General features: G+C 43.5%; 1 protein-coding gene across 1 annotated transcript in view; it reads left to right on the top strand.

Annotated features, from left to right (window-relative positions):
• SYNJ1 (synaptojanin 1) overlaps positions 1–17,696 on the top strand; it is a 149,556-nt gene that overhangs the window by 90,359 nt on the left and 41,501 nt on the right. Inside the window, exons 12-15 of the mRNA XM_068266373.1 lie at positions 11,033–11,198; positions 12,334–12,357; positions 14,082–14,273; positions 16,939–17,023. Of these exons, the coding sequence (XP_068122474.1) occupies positions 11,033–11,198; positions 12,334–12,357; positions 14,082–14,273; positions 16,939–17,023 (467 nt within the window). The remainder of the gene's footprint in view (positions 1–11,032; positions 11,199–12,333; positions 12,358–14,081; positions 14,274–16,938; positions 17,024–17,696) is intronic.

Here is a 17,696-nt window from a genome sequence, read left to right on the forward strand (position 1 = left end):
AAATGGCCCACCAACAGAGGAAAAACTGGTAAGTTATCCAATCAGACTAAAAGAAGTATTCAGAAATTCCTGATAGTTCAACTGCATTCAAACAATTGTACGCTCGACTATTTGGGAGATTGTACCATTGATGGGTACCTTGAGAAGTAGCAAAGGAAAGGTGTTTTGTTTTGTTTTTTTTGCAACACAGCGCATCATTTTCCAATAGATTCCAACAGGGAGCGTATTGAAAATGTTTTAAACTGCAGCAGCATTGAACTGATCAATGCAATGCAAATCTATATAGTTCATTGATCTGCCAATGTTCATGCCCCGTTTCAAATTGTTTTAAATTTTCCATCCTGTCCGTTCAATATTTTCAAAAGATTTTTGACAGATCCAATCAAAAATCGATCGATCTAACATTTTGGGGAAACAGTTCCCAGCAGATGCATCCAATGTGCAAGGAATAGAATGGGAAAACTGATGTGATGTGACTGAAGTGTATGGCCGCCTTTAGTGTATAGAGTGCTGACGAGTCAGGTAAAAATGGGGGTTGAAACTAAACCGGCACCACCATAGGCTGTAATATGAATTACGACTATAGTGGCTCTCAGTCAGTAATTTGCGCGGCGTCAAAAGACGGCACCTAAATTACGATAAAAACTGTGTAATTCGGCCTCCTGCAGTAGCTGAAAGGCGAACTGCGTCCTACCCCTGAGTCAATGGCGGCCTGGAGGTGGAATAGTAATTACTGCCACCGGGACTTTTGCAGGAGCAGGGCAAGCCATTTTTCGGCTTTAAACCTAGAAGAGTTTGGCTGTGGCGCTTCACTTAAAACTATGGCTGCAAAGAGAATATTTGAGGTTGCTCCGTCCCCAACGATTGCACAAATTTGATTTCAACAATTCTCTGCGCCTACTAATAATTGGAACTGCCACTGGTTAAAGTAAGCACTTTTAATAAAAATGATAAAAAACAAATCTCAATGTTAGAATTCAGAATGATAATAAATAAAGAGTAAAATCATGTTGCATACCTCTTCGCAATCTCACATACTCTGCATATGCAGTGCCTTTCGTGACAAATAAGCCTCATACATCAAACATCCACAACTAGATCTGAACCTAGACAAAAGCCAGCACCATGAATAGTGAACTATCCAGAGCTGCTCGTATATGCCCAAATATCAGCTCCTGGCGGGTGCTTCAATGAAACAAGCCTAATGTCCAACAGTGCAGCGCTGCAATAGTAATGCACCTTTCCACAAAGCAGATCATCCGCTTCAACATAAATTGGTTGGTAAACCTCTGATCCGGAGGTTTTTTGCAGTTTCAGAATGTAATGTATCAATCTGTACGTAAGTTTGGCATGTACTCTAAAGCGTCATTCACTTCGCGATAGCCAAGTCTGTTTATATAGACTCCGTGGTTGAGTAGTCTATTGACTCACGTGTCCCACCAGGTCCGGAGAGGTAGAGGGTTCCGTAAGTGTGATACTGGTTGCGGCTTGCATACTCCTGGGTTCCGGCCGTGAACACTATGGAGATTGGTGCCGCTGTAAGTCCAGAGCCGCCGTTCGAGCGGGCGGAAATCCTTCGGTGACGTCACCACAGTTAGAGGACCAATCAGAGCCAACTAGTTTCAACAGGCACGCCTGTCTTCTTCAGGGCATCTCCCAATTGGTCCCTGGACTCCTTCACTTATCTTGGTAGCTCCACCCGGTCTTTTAAATTTTATGCCATATGCCAAGTAGAGAAAGAATGGAGGGGGGGTGATTTCATTAAAAAAATGTCGAAAAAAGAAACGGAATGGATTTTTCTTTTAAATAGCCTAGCACCAAGAGGGCTAAACAATGACATTGAACTTTTTGCCTTCTGAGAGTATCGTCTATTGGAGAACGGGGGAAATGATAAACAATGTATCTCCACACAATGCCTAGCGCAAGCTCCTATCAGCGTGGCCAAGATGGAAGAGGAGGGTGGAGCTACCAAGATAAGTGAAGGAGTCCAGGGACCAATCGGGAGATGCCCTAAAGAAGACAGGCGTGCCTGTTGAAACTAGTTGGCTCTGATTGGTCCTCTAACTGTGGTGACGTCACCGAAGGATTTCCGCCCGCTCGAACGGCGGCTCTGGACTTACAGCGGCACCAATCTCCATAGTGTTCACGGCCGGAACCCAGGAGTATGCAAGCCGCAACCAGTATCACACTTACGGAACCCTCTACCTCTCCGGACCTGGTGGGACACGTGAGTCAATAGACTACTCAACCACGGAGTCTATATAAACAGACTTGGCTATCGCGAAGTGAATGACGCTTTAGAGTACATGCCAAACTTACGTACAGATTGATACATTACATTCTGAAACTGCAAAAAACCTCCGGATCAGAGGTTTACCAACCAATTTATGTTGAAGCGGATGATCTGCTTTGTGGAAAGGTGCATTACTATTGCAGCGCTTCATTTTTCGGCTTTACCCTGCACCCAAATTTCCTGGCACCTTAATTACATGTATGTAGGTACTGACCCCTGCTTCAAAAAAGTTGTATTGTCTCTCATGACTGGTACCGTGTTTCAATATCCCAGAACTAAAATATGACCTAATGACCCCCCCCCCCCCATCTATCCCCAGTTCTCAGAAGTTGCCAGGACAGAGTTTTATGGCTGTAGTTCCTTATCAGTGAGGGTTACACTAGAGTACCACTAGGTCCCAACTGGAGAGAAACTGTCACTTGTAAATCTGGTGTTTAACTCTTTCATGCAGGAAAAGAAGAAAAGGAACATGGCATAGTTATTTGAGTGCTTGGCACTTTGCATACACAAATACCTCATCATGTCACCTTGGGTACACATTAAAGTGTACCTCAGCCGAAGCTTGGGTACAAAATCACATACTTGCCTAAGAAGAGAGAAGCCTTGGGATCCTACTGAGCATCCCCTCTGCATCCTCTGGTCCCCCACTACCGAACACAGACTCCGCAAAGGTTACCGGCTAGGGATTGTTGGGAACAGGATTGGGGCCATGCTCCTCTTCAAGGATGTGCGCGGCCATACTGCTGCTGGGCGAGTACGGCTGTGCCGGTGCAGTAAGCCAGAGCTGCTCGTACCCAAGCAGCTCCATGCTACTGTGCTGGGTGTATAGGAGCGTGGCTCTGCCTGTGAGCGGCAGAGGACAAGGATCAAGAGGCTTCCCTCTTCTTAAAGAAAATCTTAAAATGTAAAATATATGTAAACATACACAGATATGAAGTATGTTTCTCCCAGAGTAAAATGAGCCATAAATGACTTTTCTCCTATGTTGCTGTCACTTACAGTAAGAAGTAGAAATCTGACCTTACCGACAGGTTTTGGACTAGCCCATCTTCTCATGGGGTAATTCTCAGGGTTTTCTTTATTTTTAAAAGCACTTAGTGAATGGGAGTTGTTCCGTCCAACTGCTAAAGAACTGTGCAGCGAGCAGGGAGGCTGGCCAGCTTCATTGTATAAATCCTTTTCAGGGAATGTCTTTATAAAGCATAAAGGCCATGCTGAGAATCCCCCATGAAGAGATGGACTAACTCAAAACCTGTCGGTAATGTCAGATTTTTACTACCTCCTGTAAGTGACAGCAACATAGGAGAAAAGTAATTTATGGCTCTTTTTACTCTGGGAGAAATGTACTTCTTATTTGTATGTTTTAAATTTTAAGATTTTCACGACAGTTCCTCTTTAAAGGGAAGGTTCAAGCAAAATAAAAAAATGAGTTTCACTTTCCTGGGGCTTCTACCAGCCCCATGCAGCCATCCTGTGCCCTCGTAGTCACTCACTGCTGCTCCAGTTCCCTGCTGGCAGCTTGCCGACCTCGGAGGTCGGCGGGCCGCATTGCGTACATTTTTACGCATTCCCGCTAGTGCAGGAACATTAACACATACATTTTTACGCGTTACTGGTTCAATGCGTACATTTTTACGCATTAAACCAGTAATGCGTAAAAATGTATGTGTTAATGTTCCTGCACTAGTGGTAATGCGTAAAAATGTATGCAATGCGGCCCGCCGACCTCCGAGGTCGGCAAGCTGCCAGCGGGGGACTGGAGCATCAGTGAGTGACTACGAGGGCACAGGATGGCTGCATGGGGCTGGTAGAAGCCCCAGGTAAGTGAAACTCATTTTTTTTATTTTGCTTGGACATTCCCTTTAAGTAGGGAACCACAATGTGGTGAACTGATCTAGTGCAAAAGATACTGCAGTTCTTGTTGGAAACGAATTTATTCCATTTTAACAAATACGCTGCTTTAATTGCTATTAGTTTTCCAGATTGTTATAAGCATGTGTTTTGAGTGAAGAGGATTGATTGTTTGTTATTTTCTACCCATGCATGCATGCATCTTTGCATTATTTTTCTAAAATGCTTTCTAATTTGTTTGTAATGCTTGGGGTTATTTATTAATCACATGGGGCATATTCTAAAACCTTGGAATGGATCCTAACAGCAGTAACACAGCTGCAGTGAGAGTGGCATCCTGTGGGCAGCAGCCATCATCCTAAATAACGGTCCCTTCTCCTTCTCCTGGGTTCTCATGGTGGACAGTATAGCACCATGCATGCCGCAGTGTCATCTCCATGTCATTTTATTCCACAAACTTTCTTCTTTCTTCCTCTGTGTAAAGTTCTCTCCTCGTTCTCAGCTCTAACTTGTTGCCTGCTTTCCTCCTGCTCTCTCGGCTCCTCCTGATTTCTTCTGTCTATGGTGAGTACCGTATATGCATGAGAGCTCTGCTGATTCAGGGCGTTTCCCCCCTTTGTATGACCATTTGCTGTACTGGTGTCTTTCCTAGAACTGCCTATAAGAAAGGAGTAGTACTGTAAGTGATGCCCCTTGTATTTACCCTCCAGTAATTACGGAAAGGATTAGTTGGGAAAAGTTATTCAGGTAGCATCAGGTGATGATGGGCAGTTTGAGACCAATAAACAATTCTTTCTCTGATCGAATCTGAAAGATCTGTCGGCTGCCCATACACCGCAAGCCGATTCCCGATCGGTTTCAGCATGACATTTCTTGGGAATCGTCCTAGTCCATCTCCTTGCCGCTGCCCCCTAGTGTATAAATGTGCCCCCTGTGTGCACATTTACACATTACCTGTCCTGTGTCGCCATGTGTTGCCTTTCAGTCTTCAGAATCCCCTGCTCTTCCGTTATCAGTATACACACTTCTGGTGTTTGTAGCTTGTCCCGATATCGCTTGCCATTTCCACCGCACACCCGATTGACCACACCGGCCTGACATTTTGCTGCATGTCCGTTCGATACATGCAACAGATTTTGACCCAAAGTTGGTCGCATCGTCCACCACGCATGCTCTTGGTGGCCCCGATTTTCATCTGTTTCGATAACAATTATTGAATCAGATGGTCGATCAGTCGCCAAGTCAAGAGATTTATGGCCACCTTTAGACTTCGATTCAGAAAATACAGTTCTAGGGAAGGAAGTATGATGTTAAATATACATATATCGATTTTTCTGCCCAGTTTGATCGATTGATTGAATCTGATGGGAATCTGTTTTTGGCCCATCTGATCAGTTTTAAACTGTTTATTTATCAAAAAGTGGTTGGTTGTTGGGAATGCTTAAAGAGAACCCGAGGTGTGTTTAAAAAATGTTATCTGCATACAAAGGCTGGATCTGCCTATACAGCCCAGCCTCTGTTGCTATCCCAAACCCCACTAAGGTCCCCCTGCACTCTGCAATCCCTCATAAATCACAGCCATGCTGTGAGGCTGTGTTTACATCTGTAGTGTCAGTCTCAGCTGCTCCCTCGTTTCCTGCATAGCTCCGGTCCCTGCCCCCGTCCCTTCCCTCCAATCAACAGGGAGGGAAGGGATGCAGGCGGGGACTGGAGTTCTGCAGGAGGCGGGGAGAGCAGCAGACTGACACTATAGAGATAAACACAGCCAGCTCTGACAAGCTGTTTGTCAGCAGCGTGGCTGTGATTTATGGAGGGATTGCAGAGTGCAGGGGGGCCTTAGGGGGGTTTGGGATAGCAACAGAGGCTGGGCTGTATAGGCAGATCCAGCCTCTGTATGCAGATAATATTCTTCAAACCCACCTCGGGTTCTCTTTAAAGAGGAACGCCAGCCTAAACAAACATACTATCATTAAGTTACATTAGTTATGTTAATGAAAATAGACAGGTAATATAATCTCTTACCCACACTGTTTTAAAAGAACAGGCAAATGTTTGATTTCATGATGGCAGCCATCTTTTTGGTTGAAAGGAGGTGACAGGGAGCATGAGACACAGTTCCTACTGTCCTGTGTCCTGAGCACCTCTCCCAGTTGCTAGGCAACGTGAATAACAACATAGGAAATCCCATCATGCTCTGCACAGCATCAGGGAAAAAAAGCCCAGGCTTTTTTTCATTGATGGATGGAGCTTAGCTAAAAATGCAGCTAACATGAAGCTTTTGTAATAAAAACAAAGTTCTGATGCTGTGAAACTGTTAAAGAAACACCAAGCCTTTTCAGGTCTGCTGAGTAGATTTTTAGTCCGGAGGTTCACTTTAAAAAAAAGTTTCATCAAGTTGGTGGGTATGAGCACCGAGATTGACAAACATTTTGCATTGTGCTACGTTAGTAGTTGATTGAATGGACAAGGTGGTAGTATTAATACCTTCTACCCAACCAATTTCCAATCAATGGAGTGATCGGTAGCTGATCATATTGAGCCATTGTCAGCCATTGTACGCCTAGAAAAGCTCCACGAGCGTATACATCAAGAAATGATTTTTCATGCCAATAAAGAGTACCACTTACCTTACTCCTCCTCTCTTGTGATGGTAGAAATGTACTACCGGTATGTGGCTACAATCATCTAACTAGCTTTGCAACCTAATAGAGTAACAGTGGTGTTAGAAGTGTTTTTCTCTAGCAAATGATGGGACAGTTTTCCTGCTGCTGCAGATACTATGCTCTTTGCTTCCTAATGTCAGTGAGTCCTCGCTCCCATGAAGTAAAGCCTGGTACACTCATCCAGTTTTGCTTTGTCAATTTTACCATTGCCGTGTAGTATGAAAGCTTACCTACACAATCTGTTCTCCATATTCACAATCTGTTGGCCCTCATACTATATGGAGGTGGCAAAGCTATCAAATTAGTGACCAATCAAAATTGGATGTGTATACGCATGCCATAAGGAAAAGGCGGGTCTTAATCAAAGGAGGTTCCAAAATGTAAAACTCCAGAGCCCCTATTCAGTTCACTTTTTCTCCTAAGTTTCCTCACGTGATATTTTCACATCGTATCAATAAAATGCCTTTTAAAGAGAAACTCCGACGAAGAATTGAACTTTATCCCAATCAGTAGCTGATACCCCCTTTTACATGATAAATCTATTCCTTTTCACAAACAGACCATCAGGGGGCTCTATATGGCTGATATTGTGGTGAAACCCCTCCCACAAGAAGCTCTGAGTACCGAAATACTTCTGGCTGTTTCCTGTCTGTAAACCTTGCTGCATTGTGGGAAATAGCTGTTTCCAACTGCTAAAACAGCAAGCAGCAGCTACATCACTTGCCAGCAGTAAAAATGCCACCATGTAATAAATGTCAGAATGTAAATCAGGAATTTAAAATATGTTACAATGGGCAAACACTGACTAAATCATTTATACATAATTATTGTAAAAATGAAGCACTTTTTTATTACATTATTTTCACTGGAGTTTCTCTTTAAGTTACTACTTTTTGGTATGTTTTCAATTGCAGAGTACTGAAAAGTTATTTTAAAGAGAAGATGAAAAATTATCTCTTAGGAGAAAACTCAGGAGAAAATGTGAATTGAATAAGGGCCAGGTCTGGAGAACTTGCAGTGTATCTGGCCTTATGTGAATTTTGAGACTTGTTGCAGCTGCTGTGGAGTGCGGAAACATTTAGCTGCAAGGGGCACAGATAGGTGGCATTGCAAGAGTGCAAACATGGGGAATTTAGGGAAGTTCTGAATTCCATTGGAGGGAATCAGGAATTAAAGACCCTCTGCACAATTTTCAGTAACGTTTGGCTTCCCTTCCTCAATTTGTTTCCTTTTCTTTTTATAACTTCTACTACTTGCTGTCCGCCTTTGTGAGTCTAGTGATAGAACAAATGATATATCATGCAGGTTTGGTTGGGCTATATTTTACTGCTGAGATGCACAGACTATATGTGGGATCCAGAGGAAATCCCCTTCTAACAAGTGTCCATAGAATGTCGGCATTCAAAGAGAGCACCTACATTCTATGAAGACTTTTTGGAATAGGAAGCTCATAATTATCTTTCCTTTATAGTTCCTTGCCCTCTTTTAATCCACATCCCCGTAGGATTGAATGGAAGTGGTTGGTGAAAACTCTGGGGGGGGGGGGGGGGGGGTAAGAATGGCAGTCTGTGAAGAGAAGCCTCCCAATCAACTCTCCACGGCACTGCCCACCAATGAGAAATAAAATAAGGTATTTCTCATGGTTTATAGTATTTTATTTATGTATTGTACTACTAGTGGGAGGTGGAGAGAGGCTATGGTAACCTGAACTGAGAGGCATATGGAGCCTGCCATATTTATTTCCTTTCAAACAATATTCGTTCCCTGGCAGTCCTGCTGATCTTTTTGGCTTCAGCTACATCCAGGCAATCTGCATTGTTTAAAAGGATATAAATGTCAGGCTGCATATCCCTCTCAGTTCAGGTGTGCTTTAAACAAAAAACAAAACAAGACGTAGTTTGCCTGGGGAAGGACTGTAGCTCAGAAGGCATAAACATGGACAATATAGACATTGGAAACTAGAGAGGGTAATTTTGCACAGACGCTGCCACGTGGGGAGCATGTGAGGATTCCTGTTGTGGAAATGCAAAGTTTTATCCAACAAAATAATTCAGGCTAGAGGAGACTACACCCAGGAAACACTGCAAGGTGCTTGTCATTTCCTTTAGATAGCCTACATCACAGCATGTTACAAGGTAAAGAGGTTGAAGCATCCGTCTATTATGGTCCCAGCTCTTTGTCATGGGATCTGCGTCCTCCCAGTAGCAGTTACTTGCTGGAAGATCTCATTATCATTGTTAACTGTTCCTTACAATCAGGGATATTTCCTGCTTTACTGAAGGAAGCAATCATCAGGCCTCTCCTCAAAAAACCCTCCCTGGACCCAGATGCAATGACCAGCTACAGACCTGTCTCTAACCTCCCCTTTCTAGGCAAGCTAATTGAAAAAGCTGTATACCTCCAGCTAGAAGCCAGAATCCTACAAAATAACAGTTATGACCCATTCCAGTCTGGCTTCAGGAAACACCACAGCACTGAAACTACCCTCATCCAAATATGCAACCACCTGCTCATGGCAAGAGACAGAGGAGAGTGCTCCATCCTCATACTGCTAGACCTTTCTGCAGCCTTTGACACAGTTGACCATGACATCTTGATAAACAGGCTACAGGAATACTGCGGCATTGATGGCATAGTACTTCAGTGGTTCCAATCCTTCTTGAGTGGCAGAACCCACAAAGTGTCTATGGGGCCCTTCCTGTCCACCCCTGTAACACTTAAGTATGGGGTGCCCCAGGGCTCAATCCTCTCTCCCCTGCTTTTCACGATTTACATGCTACCGTTGGGAAAACTAATCCAAAAACATGGTCTGACATACCACTGCTATGCAGACGACACCCAACTATATCTTTCCTTCAAGCCTGGTGTGACAGACCCAACTCTAACTATAAACGCCTGCTTACGTGAACTACAGCAATGGATGAATGACAACTGGCTGAAACTAAATGCAGACAAAACTGAAGTCCTTCTGATTGGAGGGCAGAGCATGATATCAAAACAACTTAACTTGCAGTCTTCACCACTGGGAATAGGAGGCACGGATCTACGCAGCTCTGATCATGTGCGTAGCCTGGGAGTTCTAATTGATGGGGATTTAAACTTCAGAACTCAAATCTCTGCTGTGGTGAAATCATCCTATTTTCACCTGAAGAACATTGCAAAAATCAAGCACCTCATACCCCCAGAAGATCTGCCAACCCTAGTCCACGCCTTCATCACATCCCGACTGGACTACTGCAATGCTCTCTACACTGGCCTTCCAAAAAAGGTCTTGTACCGCCTACAGCTGATACAGAATACTGCTGCCAGACTGCTAACCAACCAACCCCGTCACTGCCACATAATGCCAGTCCTGCATTCCCTTCACTGGCTACCTATAGAATGGAGGGTCCTATTCAAGATCGGCCTACTGACATTTAAATCCCTGAATAATCTAGGCCCTGGATACATGAAAGATATGTTACAGCTGCGTAGCAATCCCCGCATTCTCAGATCCACAGGTTCTAATAATCTAGTCATACCCAGAGTCCACTTGGAAACTTTTGGTCCCAGAGCCTTCTGTCATGCTGCCCCTACGTTTTGGAACTCCTTACCTCAACAGATCAGGACAGCCCCATCCCTGGACGTGTTTAAATCCAGACTGAAAACCCACCTGTTCAGTCTGGCATTTGCAGAAATATAACTTTTGTTGTGTGAATACTTCATCCTACTAATTACTGAATCTGAGAGAGCCTAAGCGCTTTGAGTCCTATGGGAGAAAAGCGCTATAGAAATGTTATTGTATTGTATTGTATTATTGTATTATATGCTTAGTGAAGCTCTATAATTCTTCCAGTTGCAGAGCAGCTGTGATACTTACATTACATCCTACATGGTGCCTGACATCAATCTTCATTTCCAGTCTAATCGCAGCTGATAGAATCACATTGATTGCTTCAGGGACAAGCAGGGCCGGATTTGTGCTTTCCAGCACTTAAGGGGTCACACTTCAGCATCAAAAGCAGTGGACAGCGTCACGGGAAGCATGATGTGGACTGCAGAGAAGTGAACTCTCCATGAACCTGTCCACTGCTTTGGGTGCTGAACTGTGGTGTCTGGGAGAATTTGGGTTTATCTCCCGAATTTGAGCACCAACACTATGTATGACTGCATGTTTCTCTTGTTGTTTTCTGACTTATCCGGGTTATCCTTACAAGTAATCCTCTAACATTCATTGAACTTCCAGACGGGAAAGCTGAAGGACGGAGCTCGCTCAGTCACCAGAACCATCCAGAGTAACTTTTTTGATAGCTCCAAACAAGAAGCCATTGATGTGCTGCTGCTGGGGAACACTCTGAACAGTGACTTGGCGGACAAAGCACGAGCCCTGCTGACCACTGGAAGCTTACATGGTATGGTCCTCATGAGAACCGAGGTATAACCTTATAAAGCTTGTGGGTGAAACCATTACTGCCCACTTCACACACTTCACAAAATGTTTTTAGCTCCTTCCTTTCACTAGCACGAGTGTAGCCCGAAGTAAATCCACACTATTCTGAAAGAAGAATATTTACTAAAAGTTCTGTTGCTGTTTGTTAATCTGTAAAAGTTTTCTTCTTCTCAGTCCAGCCAGCTAAAATCTATAGTCGACCATCCACGGAACTCTTAGTTTTCCTACATTCTCTGTCCTTCTTACATCTTAAAAAGCGTACACTCCTTTGATGGATGTCGCCGGTCAGGGATTGAGACCCGATCCCCCTGGGTGACATTGCTGAGTTCTTGGCTTCACAGACTTCAGTCAGCTGTGTAGGTGACAACTTGCTGTATTGCTGTGTGGGAGGGGGATGACGGAGCAGCGCATGCGTGATATTACGAGGTGAGCCAGGGAGCAGTGTGCACAATGAAGTTGGCCATTGCTGAGCGGAGTGGGGCAGCTGTACACACACGATCATCAACTGAGGCGGGCGTTATTGCTCTCCTCAGCCGACTTTAGTCATGAGTGGCCTTTAGGCAGACTGGGCACCTCCACTTGTCTTTGTGATCTTTAAAGCCACATAGCATGATCAATATCCTTCGTTTTGCACAAGACCGTGACCGTTTATTACTTAGGATAGGCCTACCACACACAGACCTAGGCCAAATGCAGTGACGCCCCCCCCCCCCCCCTCAATGTTTCTCAATCTAGAGACTACTATAGATATCATCCAACTTGGAGGTTTACTGAAAGGTAAAGTATTATTATCCTATGCCTACATCACGGATAAGGGACAAGCATGCAGATCAGGTGTTCGAACTTCACATAGAAGTTTTCATTCTGCATAATGGTGCCACGCGAGTAACAGCATTAATACAGAAATCCTAGAATTACAGCAGGAAGCCAGAAGGTCCACAACAGCATCCTGTGCAGTTTTCTGATGGGTGGCCGTTATAGTTCTGGTGTTTTGAATTGTGCCTGTTTAAAATGTGCTGTGAAGCCTCTGCTGTCATTGTGACTTCCTGTTACTGGTTATTAACTCTTTGTTCTCTCCTTTCCTGCTGCGCTATCAGTGTCAGAGCTCATGTTACAATCAGGTATAGTAATGCAGTGTTATAGTTTTATATATGTATTTTCTCCTTACAATAGGGATGACCTGGTTACTCATGGCAGTTCACTTTTTCACACAAAAAAATTGGTTTTAGTTTCTTTTTACTCCAAGTGCTCCCATATAGAAAAACCTGATTGGCTGCTTTTCAATGTATATAGAAAGGTCTGGGGGAAACTATTGTGATTAAACTGAGTGCCACATTCTCTCTTAGTACTGCCCTCGGGGTGGCACAGATGCAGGTTATCACCATCTCTTCCGGGAAATAGTTTACTATCGCTGAAAAGAGAAGCCACCCGATTGGCCAGAGCCGGTGGTCCATCAGACGGTGAAAGAGACAAACAGCATTTATCTGCTTCTGCTTATAACCTGTACCTGTACAAACTGAGGAATTCTGGGTCTGCTCCCAGCAGCAAAACCTGTCTATCATCAACAACACAAGTATTATTTACACAAATACAACTACCAAACTGCATGCAACCTCCTCCTGTCATCCGCCTTTGCCATCTCTTCCCACTCCTGCATACAGGATTTCTCACACACCTTTCCCCTCCTATGGAACTCCCTCCCTACATCATTCTGACACTCTCCAACCTCAGTAATGTACAAATGTACAGTAATCTAACCTGGACCATTTCAGATGGTCACTGCAATATTTCTTCCAATAAGTTATGCATTATGCACATAGTTCCTTCTTATTTACAGCTCATTAATCCCCTTAGCGTACCTCCTACACAAGTCATGAGGGCTTTGTTACACCTCCTGTGTGTGCCTTGATACTCTAGTGCCCTAAAGCAGGGCATGTTTACTGATAGATAAAGTAGTCAGAGAACTTATTAAGAGTCTTCCATTCACCTCCACATGGGACAGCAGCCCTTTCAGACTTGGAACAGCAGCAGAATTAATGCATACAGGAAATAGTAATCTAGGCATGCTTATAACCTGTACTGTGAGGTGACGGCTCAAAGCAGCCAATCGGCCTCCATGTTAACTCGTTTGAGATAAGTACACTGCTTTTGACCTCCGTCGGCAGATCTTGTTGTGCTGTAAAATCTTGGAATGCTTTGATTTCTCTCTGCTAGCAGAAAACAGAGGAATTGAAAGCAGACGTTATTGTCTCACAATGCCCCCCAGTGACAAGTGGCCATAAATACACATTACAGCAATACTAATTAGAAGCTAGGAAATGTAACAAATAAGAAATAAAACAAGTGCTAAAATGAATTGGCCTGGAGTACTTGCAAGCCTCTAAATAAATTGGCTGCTAAAGGGTTAAAGGAGCATTTGTAATGTTCCGGAAGGGTTTACTGACTTCATTTGGTACCCACTCAAATAGTGTTTTTGGTTACTTATCCATTTCATGAAAAACACTCTTAGTAAATGGGCAGCGTTTTGTGAAAGTAGTCACGTTTTGGTATATGTCAATGTTTGGAGAGAACAGTTGAGATTTTCGTTTATCTTCCTTTTTATATTGCTCATAAAACCAAATCGCTACACTCCTGTACTGCACTTTGAGCTTTGTGGTGACTTCAACTGACAAGTCATCCTTACAGCAGCCAATCCATGTAGCTTCTGTTTTCGTTGTCGTACTTGAAAATTGAAAGCTGATGTATGATAGGCTGGCATAAGCTATGATTGAACAGTGTTATATGGTTGATGTTTAGCTGGTCTTTTATGTCCGCTGGTTTACTGAGTGCTCCATGTTGCCCCTAGCATCCCCGAGAGTACTGCGGAGCATGTGCGAGAATTATTACCGCTACGCCAAGCCTCGGAAAGTCCGCATCTGCCTCGGTACCTGGAATGTGAATGGGGGAAAACAGTTCAGGAGCATCGCTTTCAAAAATCAGACTCTGACCGACTGGCTGCTCGATGCACCCAAGCTGGCTGGAATCCAGGAGTTCCAAGGTAACTGAGGACCCGTCTCCATCACACATGTGCTTGTGGTGAAGGAAAACCTATACTGTGGCAGTGATTACCTTCTTCAGTGCACAAGATCATCCAGCTTTGGACTCAGGGTTCAGAGGCTTCCACAATCCTCATCCACCCCTCCTGCACTGCATTGGGTCTTTCTAAACAATCTTCGACATTAATGTCAAAGATTGCTCATGGCTGCGCTCCCCTCTGTGTTCAAGCGCAGGCACAAAGTACGGCCCACCTGCACCGTAGAAAAGCTGCTGCTGCTGCACAGCCGTTTCTCCGTGCTTGAACGGCTCCATGCTACTGCACAGGCGCAAACCTACTGGCGCCTATGCAGTGTGGCTGCGCTCATACACTGAGGGGAACACGGCCACAAAGATGAGGAGGGCCCTAGCAGGCAGCAGAGGGACCGTGGACGAAGGAGGAAGTGGCTTCCCACTACTGAGGTATCCAACTTTTTCTTCTTTATTTGTCAGGTTTACTTTAGATGTAAAAAAAACCCAGTGTAAAAACACTATATGTTTGTGATGCCCCATTTCTATGACTGGATTTAAAGGGAATCTGAGGTGTAAATAAACTTATGAGATAATGAATTGTATGTGTAGTACAGCTAAGAAATAGAACATTAGTAGCAAAGGACAGAGTCTCATATTGTTTGCAGTGCAGGAAAAGGTTAATAAACTTCACTTTTTATCTTTGCAAAAGAGCTTCTCTGAGCTCTCTGATCCAACTTGGGTCGGGGACACTCCTATTTTGAAGCACTTATAATTCTAAGAAACAGTGAGACACAGCTTCAGATAAGATTTTACTGCAGGGGGGTTCAAAGGGTCATTAGCTCTGCTCCGTTTCAAAGATCAAAATACAGTTGTGGTTTGTAATTGCAAATATGATAGAATTATGCTATGTTATATAAAAAAAAAAGTATATAACTAAAAATAAAAAACTGACTTTTTTTTTTTTTTGCTACTAATGTTCTGTTATCTGTACTACACATACAATTCATTATATCATCCGCTTCTGTGCCACTTTAAACATTAATGTATAAGGCTCAGTTCACACTGAAGGTTGGATTAGTGTGGCTCTGTAACATTAACCAGCTGACACATCATTGCATTCCAGCGGTTCTGGAGGTGTGTTTGGCTTTCGGGGACAACAAATGGACAGTTTGCATATTCAGCAGTGGTGCATTGTGGGAGGCCTTATATGCTTACTCCAACCTGAATAATCGCAAATGCCTTCTGTTTTAATAAGGGGAATTTTATGTTCTTCATGAACACCTGACACTTTGCAAAACAGAAATGTGCCTTCTTATAATAGAAGGTATTTGTTATTATTTAGGTTGGAGTGAGAATATGAGGCCTCCCACAATGCATCACTGCTGAATATGCAAACTGTCTCTTTGTTGTCCCTGAAAGCCAAACACACCTCCAGAACCGCGGGAATCTAATGATGTGTCAGCTTGTTAATTTTACAAAGCCACACTAATCCTACCTGCATACAGACTGTTTCAGCAGTGATGCATTGTGGGAGACCTCATATGCTCACTGCAACTACAATAACCTTCTGTTTTAAGGCAGGATTGTCACCATAAAAATCAAATTTCAACAGCAACTGGTCTGAGTGTATTAAGTGATAAAGATGCTAATCCTGCATTCAAAACTTTTTCTGCTGTTATGGTTTAGAGTTATCACATACCTTAGGAGCACTGGCCCTTTAATTGCCATTGCCAAACAGGTGCGTGCTGGGAGGGGGGGGGGGGTGTCTTTTTATCTATGATATATTCCTCCTCTTCCCTTTATTTTCCCCCTCCTTCTAATGACCTAAGACAGTGCACTTCCTAGTATAGACCTCAGTGGGAGTGTCTGAAGACTCTGAGAGGAGGATGAATACACAATTAGCAAAAGGAGAAAAAAAGAGTGAGGGAGGAAATTATGTCAGGATTAGCTTCATTTAAAGGTAACCAAGATGGAAACTGTCTATCATAGGATTCTCTGGTTTTCCTTTATAAAAGTCACAGGAATCGTAATGTGGACAGTGCAATACATCTGTTATGTAAGTAGAACTATTAATTATTCACTTAAATATGTGTTTTTTATTTCTAGGTTAGCATGAGTGTCACTTGTTCTTTAAAAAGGGACATTTCTGTTTTATATAGCATTTTTAGTAAGAAGGCTCTTTGGTCCTTTTTAGCCCTTTACATACTCCTAGGAGTTATGGTTCACCATGAGCTTGCTGGGCAATCTGCCTGACACTTTATAATCACTCGGGGCTGAAAGTAATTTTTTTTCCTTGGCCTCTTAATAGATCATGATCTAAAAATGAGGATAGTATGGTTTAGGTTACTCAGCGAGAATGACCATTGGGAACAGTTCTCCAATCACAGCAACGTCTACAACTTGAAGCATTCTAATTGTGTCAGGTATCACAAGTAAATACATTAGAATAGAAAACTGTCAGCAAGAGGAGAAGCAATGCACAGGCAGTAGAATGTACACCCTTTTCATGCTTTTTCCAGCCAACACTCGCACCCCTCTGACATTTTTAGATAAATCCTTTCTTTATTTTTAAAGTTTGTGACATTTTGTTTTGTTTAATGACTTGTTATACTCTGTACTTCTATAAATCGTCTCTCTCTGTTTTTCAAATATTGCAGATCGAAGAAGCAAGCCAACAGATATATTTGCCATTGGATTTGAGGAAATGGTTGAACTTAATGCAGGAAACATTGTGAATGCAAGGTATGTATTTGCATATGAACACGGACGCACAGCTTTAGGCCTCTTTTCCACGGGCAGCTGAAGGTGGTGAATTCACCTCCTGTCAGCTGCTCCCATACATAAGTCAGGCAATTACTAGCGCTCGGCACAGTTGGTAGACAGGCACCCCCTTTATATGTATTTGCATTTGATCATAGGCGTATCTACAGGAGTACAGGCATGGCATGTGCCATGGGCACCTCGTACTGGGGGCGCTGCTCCATAGCATCCTTGTTGTTCTCCGTACAGATACTAGTTCTTATCTGAGAGTCATTCTGCTGCATGGTTACATCTTTTAGATAAGCAAGCTGCCTAACTGTTGGGAGATATTTATAGGCTGAGCTATTGCGATACTCCATTCTTACAGGCCATGCTTCACTTCACATGTCAAAATATTTGAAGGGTGTGCCCCCCTTTCCCTGGGGGCTGATTTCAGTGTTTGCAATAGGCAGTTTTCCCTAGATAAGCCTCTGCATCTGTGCATGTTTATTTCGCTGCTGGGTAATGCCGATGTGTGTCAATCGTGACATGCGGGGTGTTACTGAACTCTGCCATTCAGCTGCATGTAACATGCGGCCGATTGGCAGTTGTGGCCGGCATGGATGATTGTTTCGTTTGACATTTATCCTTTTTTTCTTACGTAGCTTTTGTTCCC

Source organism: Hyperolius riggenbachi, chromosome 2 (assembly GCF_040937935.1).
Source record: "Hyperolius riggenbachi isolate aHypRig1 chromosome 2, aHypRig1.pri, whole genome shotgun sequence".
Taxonomy (NCBI): domain Eukaryota; kingdom Metazoa; phylum Chordata; class Amphibia; order Anura; family Hyperoliidae; genus Hyperolius; species Hyperolius riggenbachi.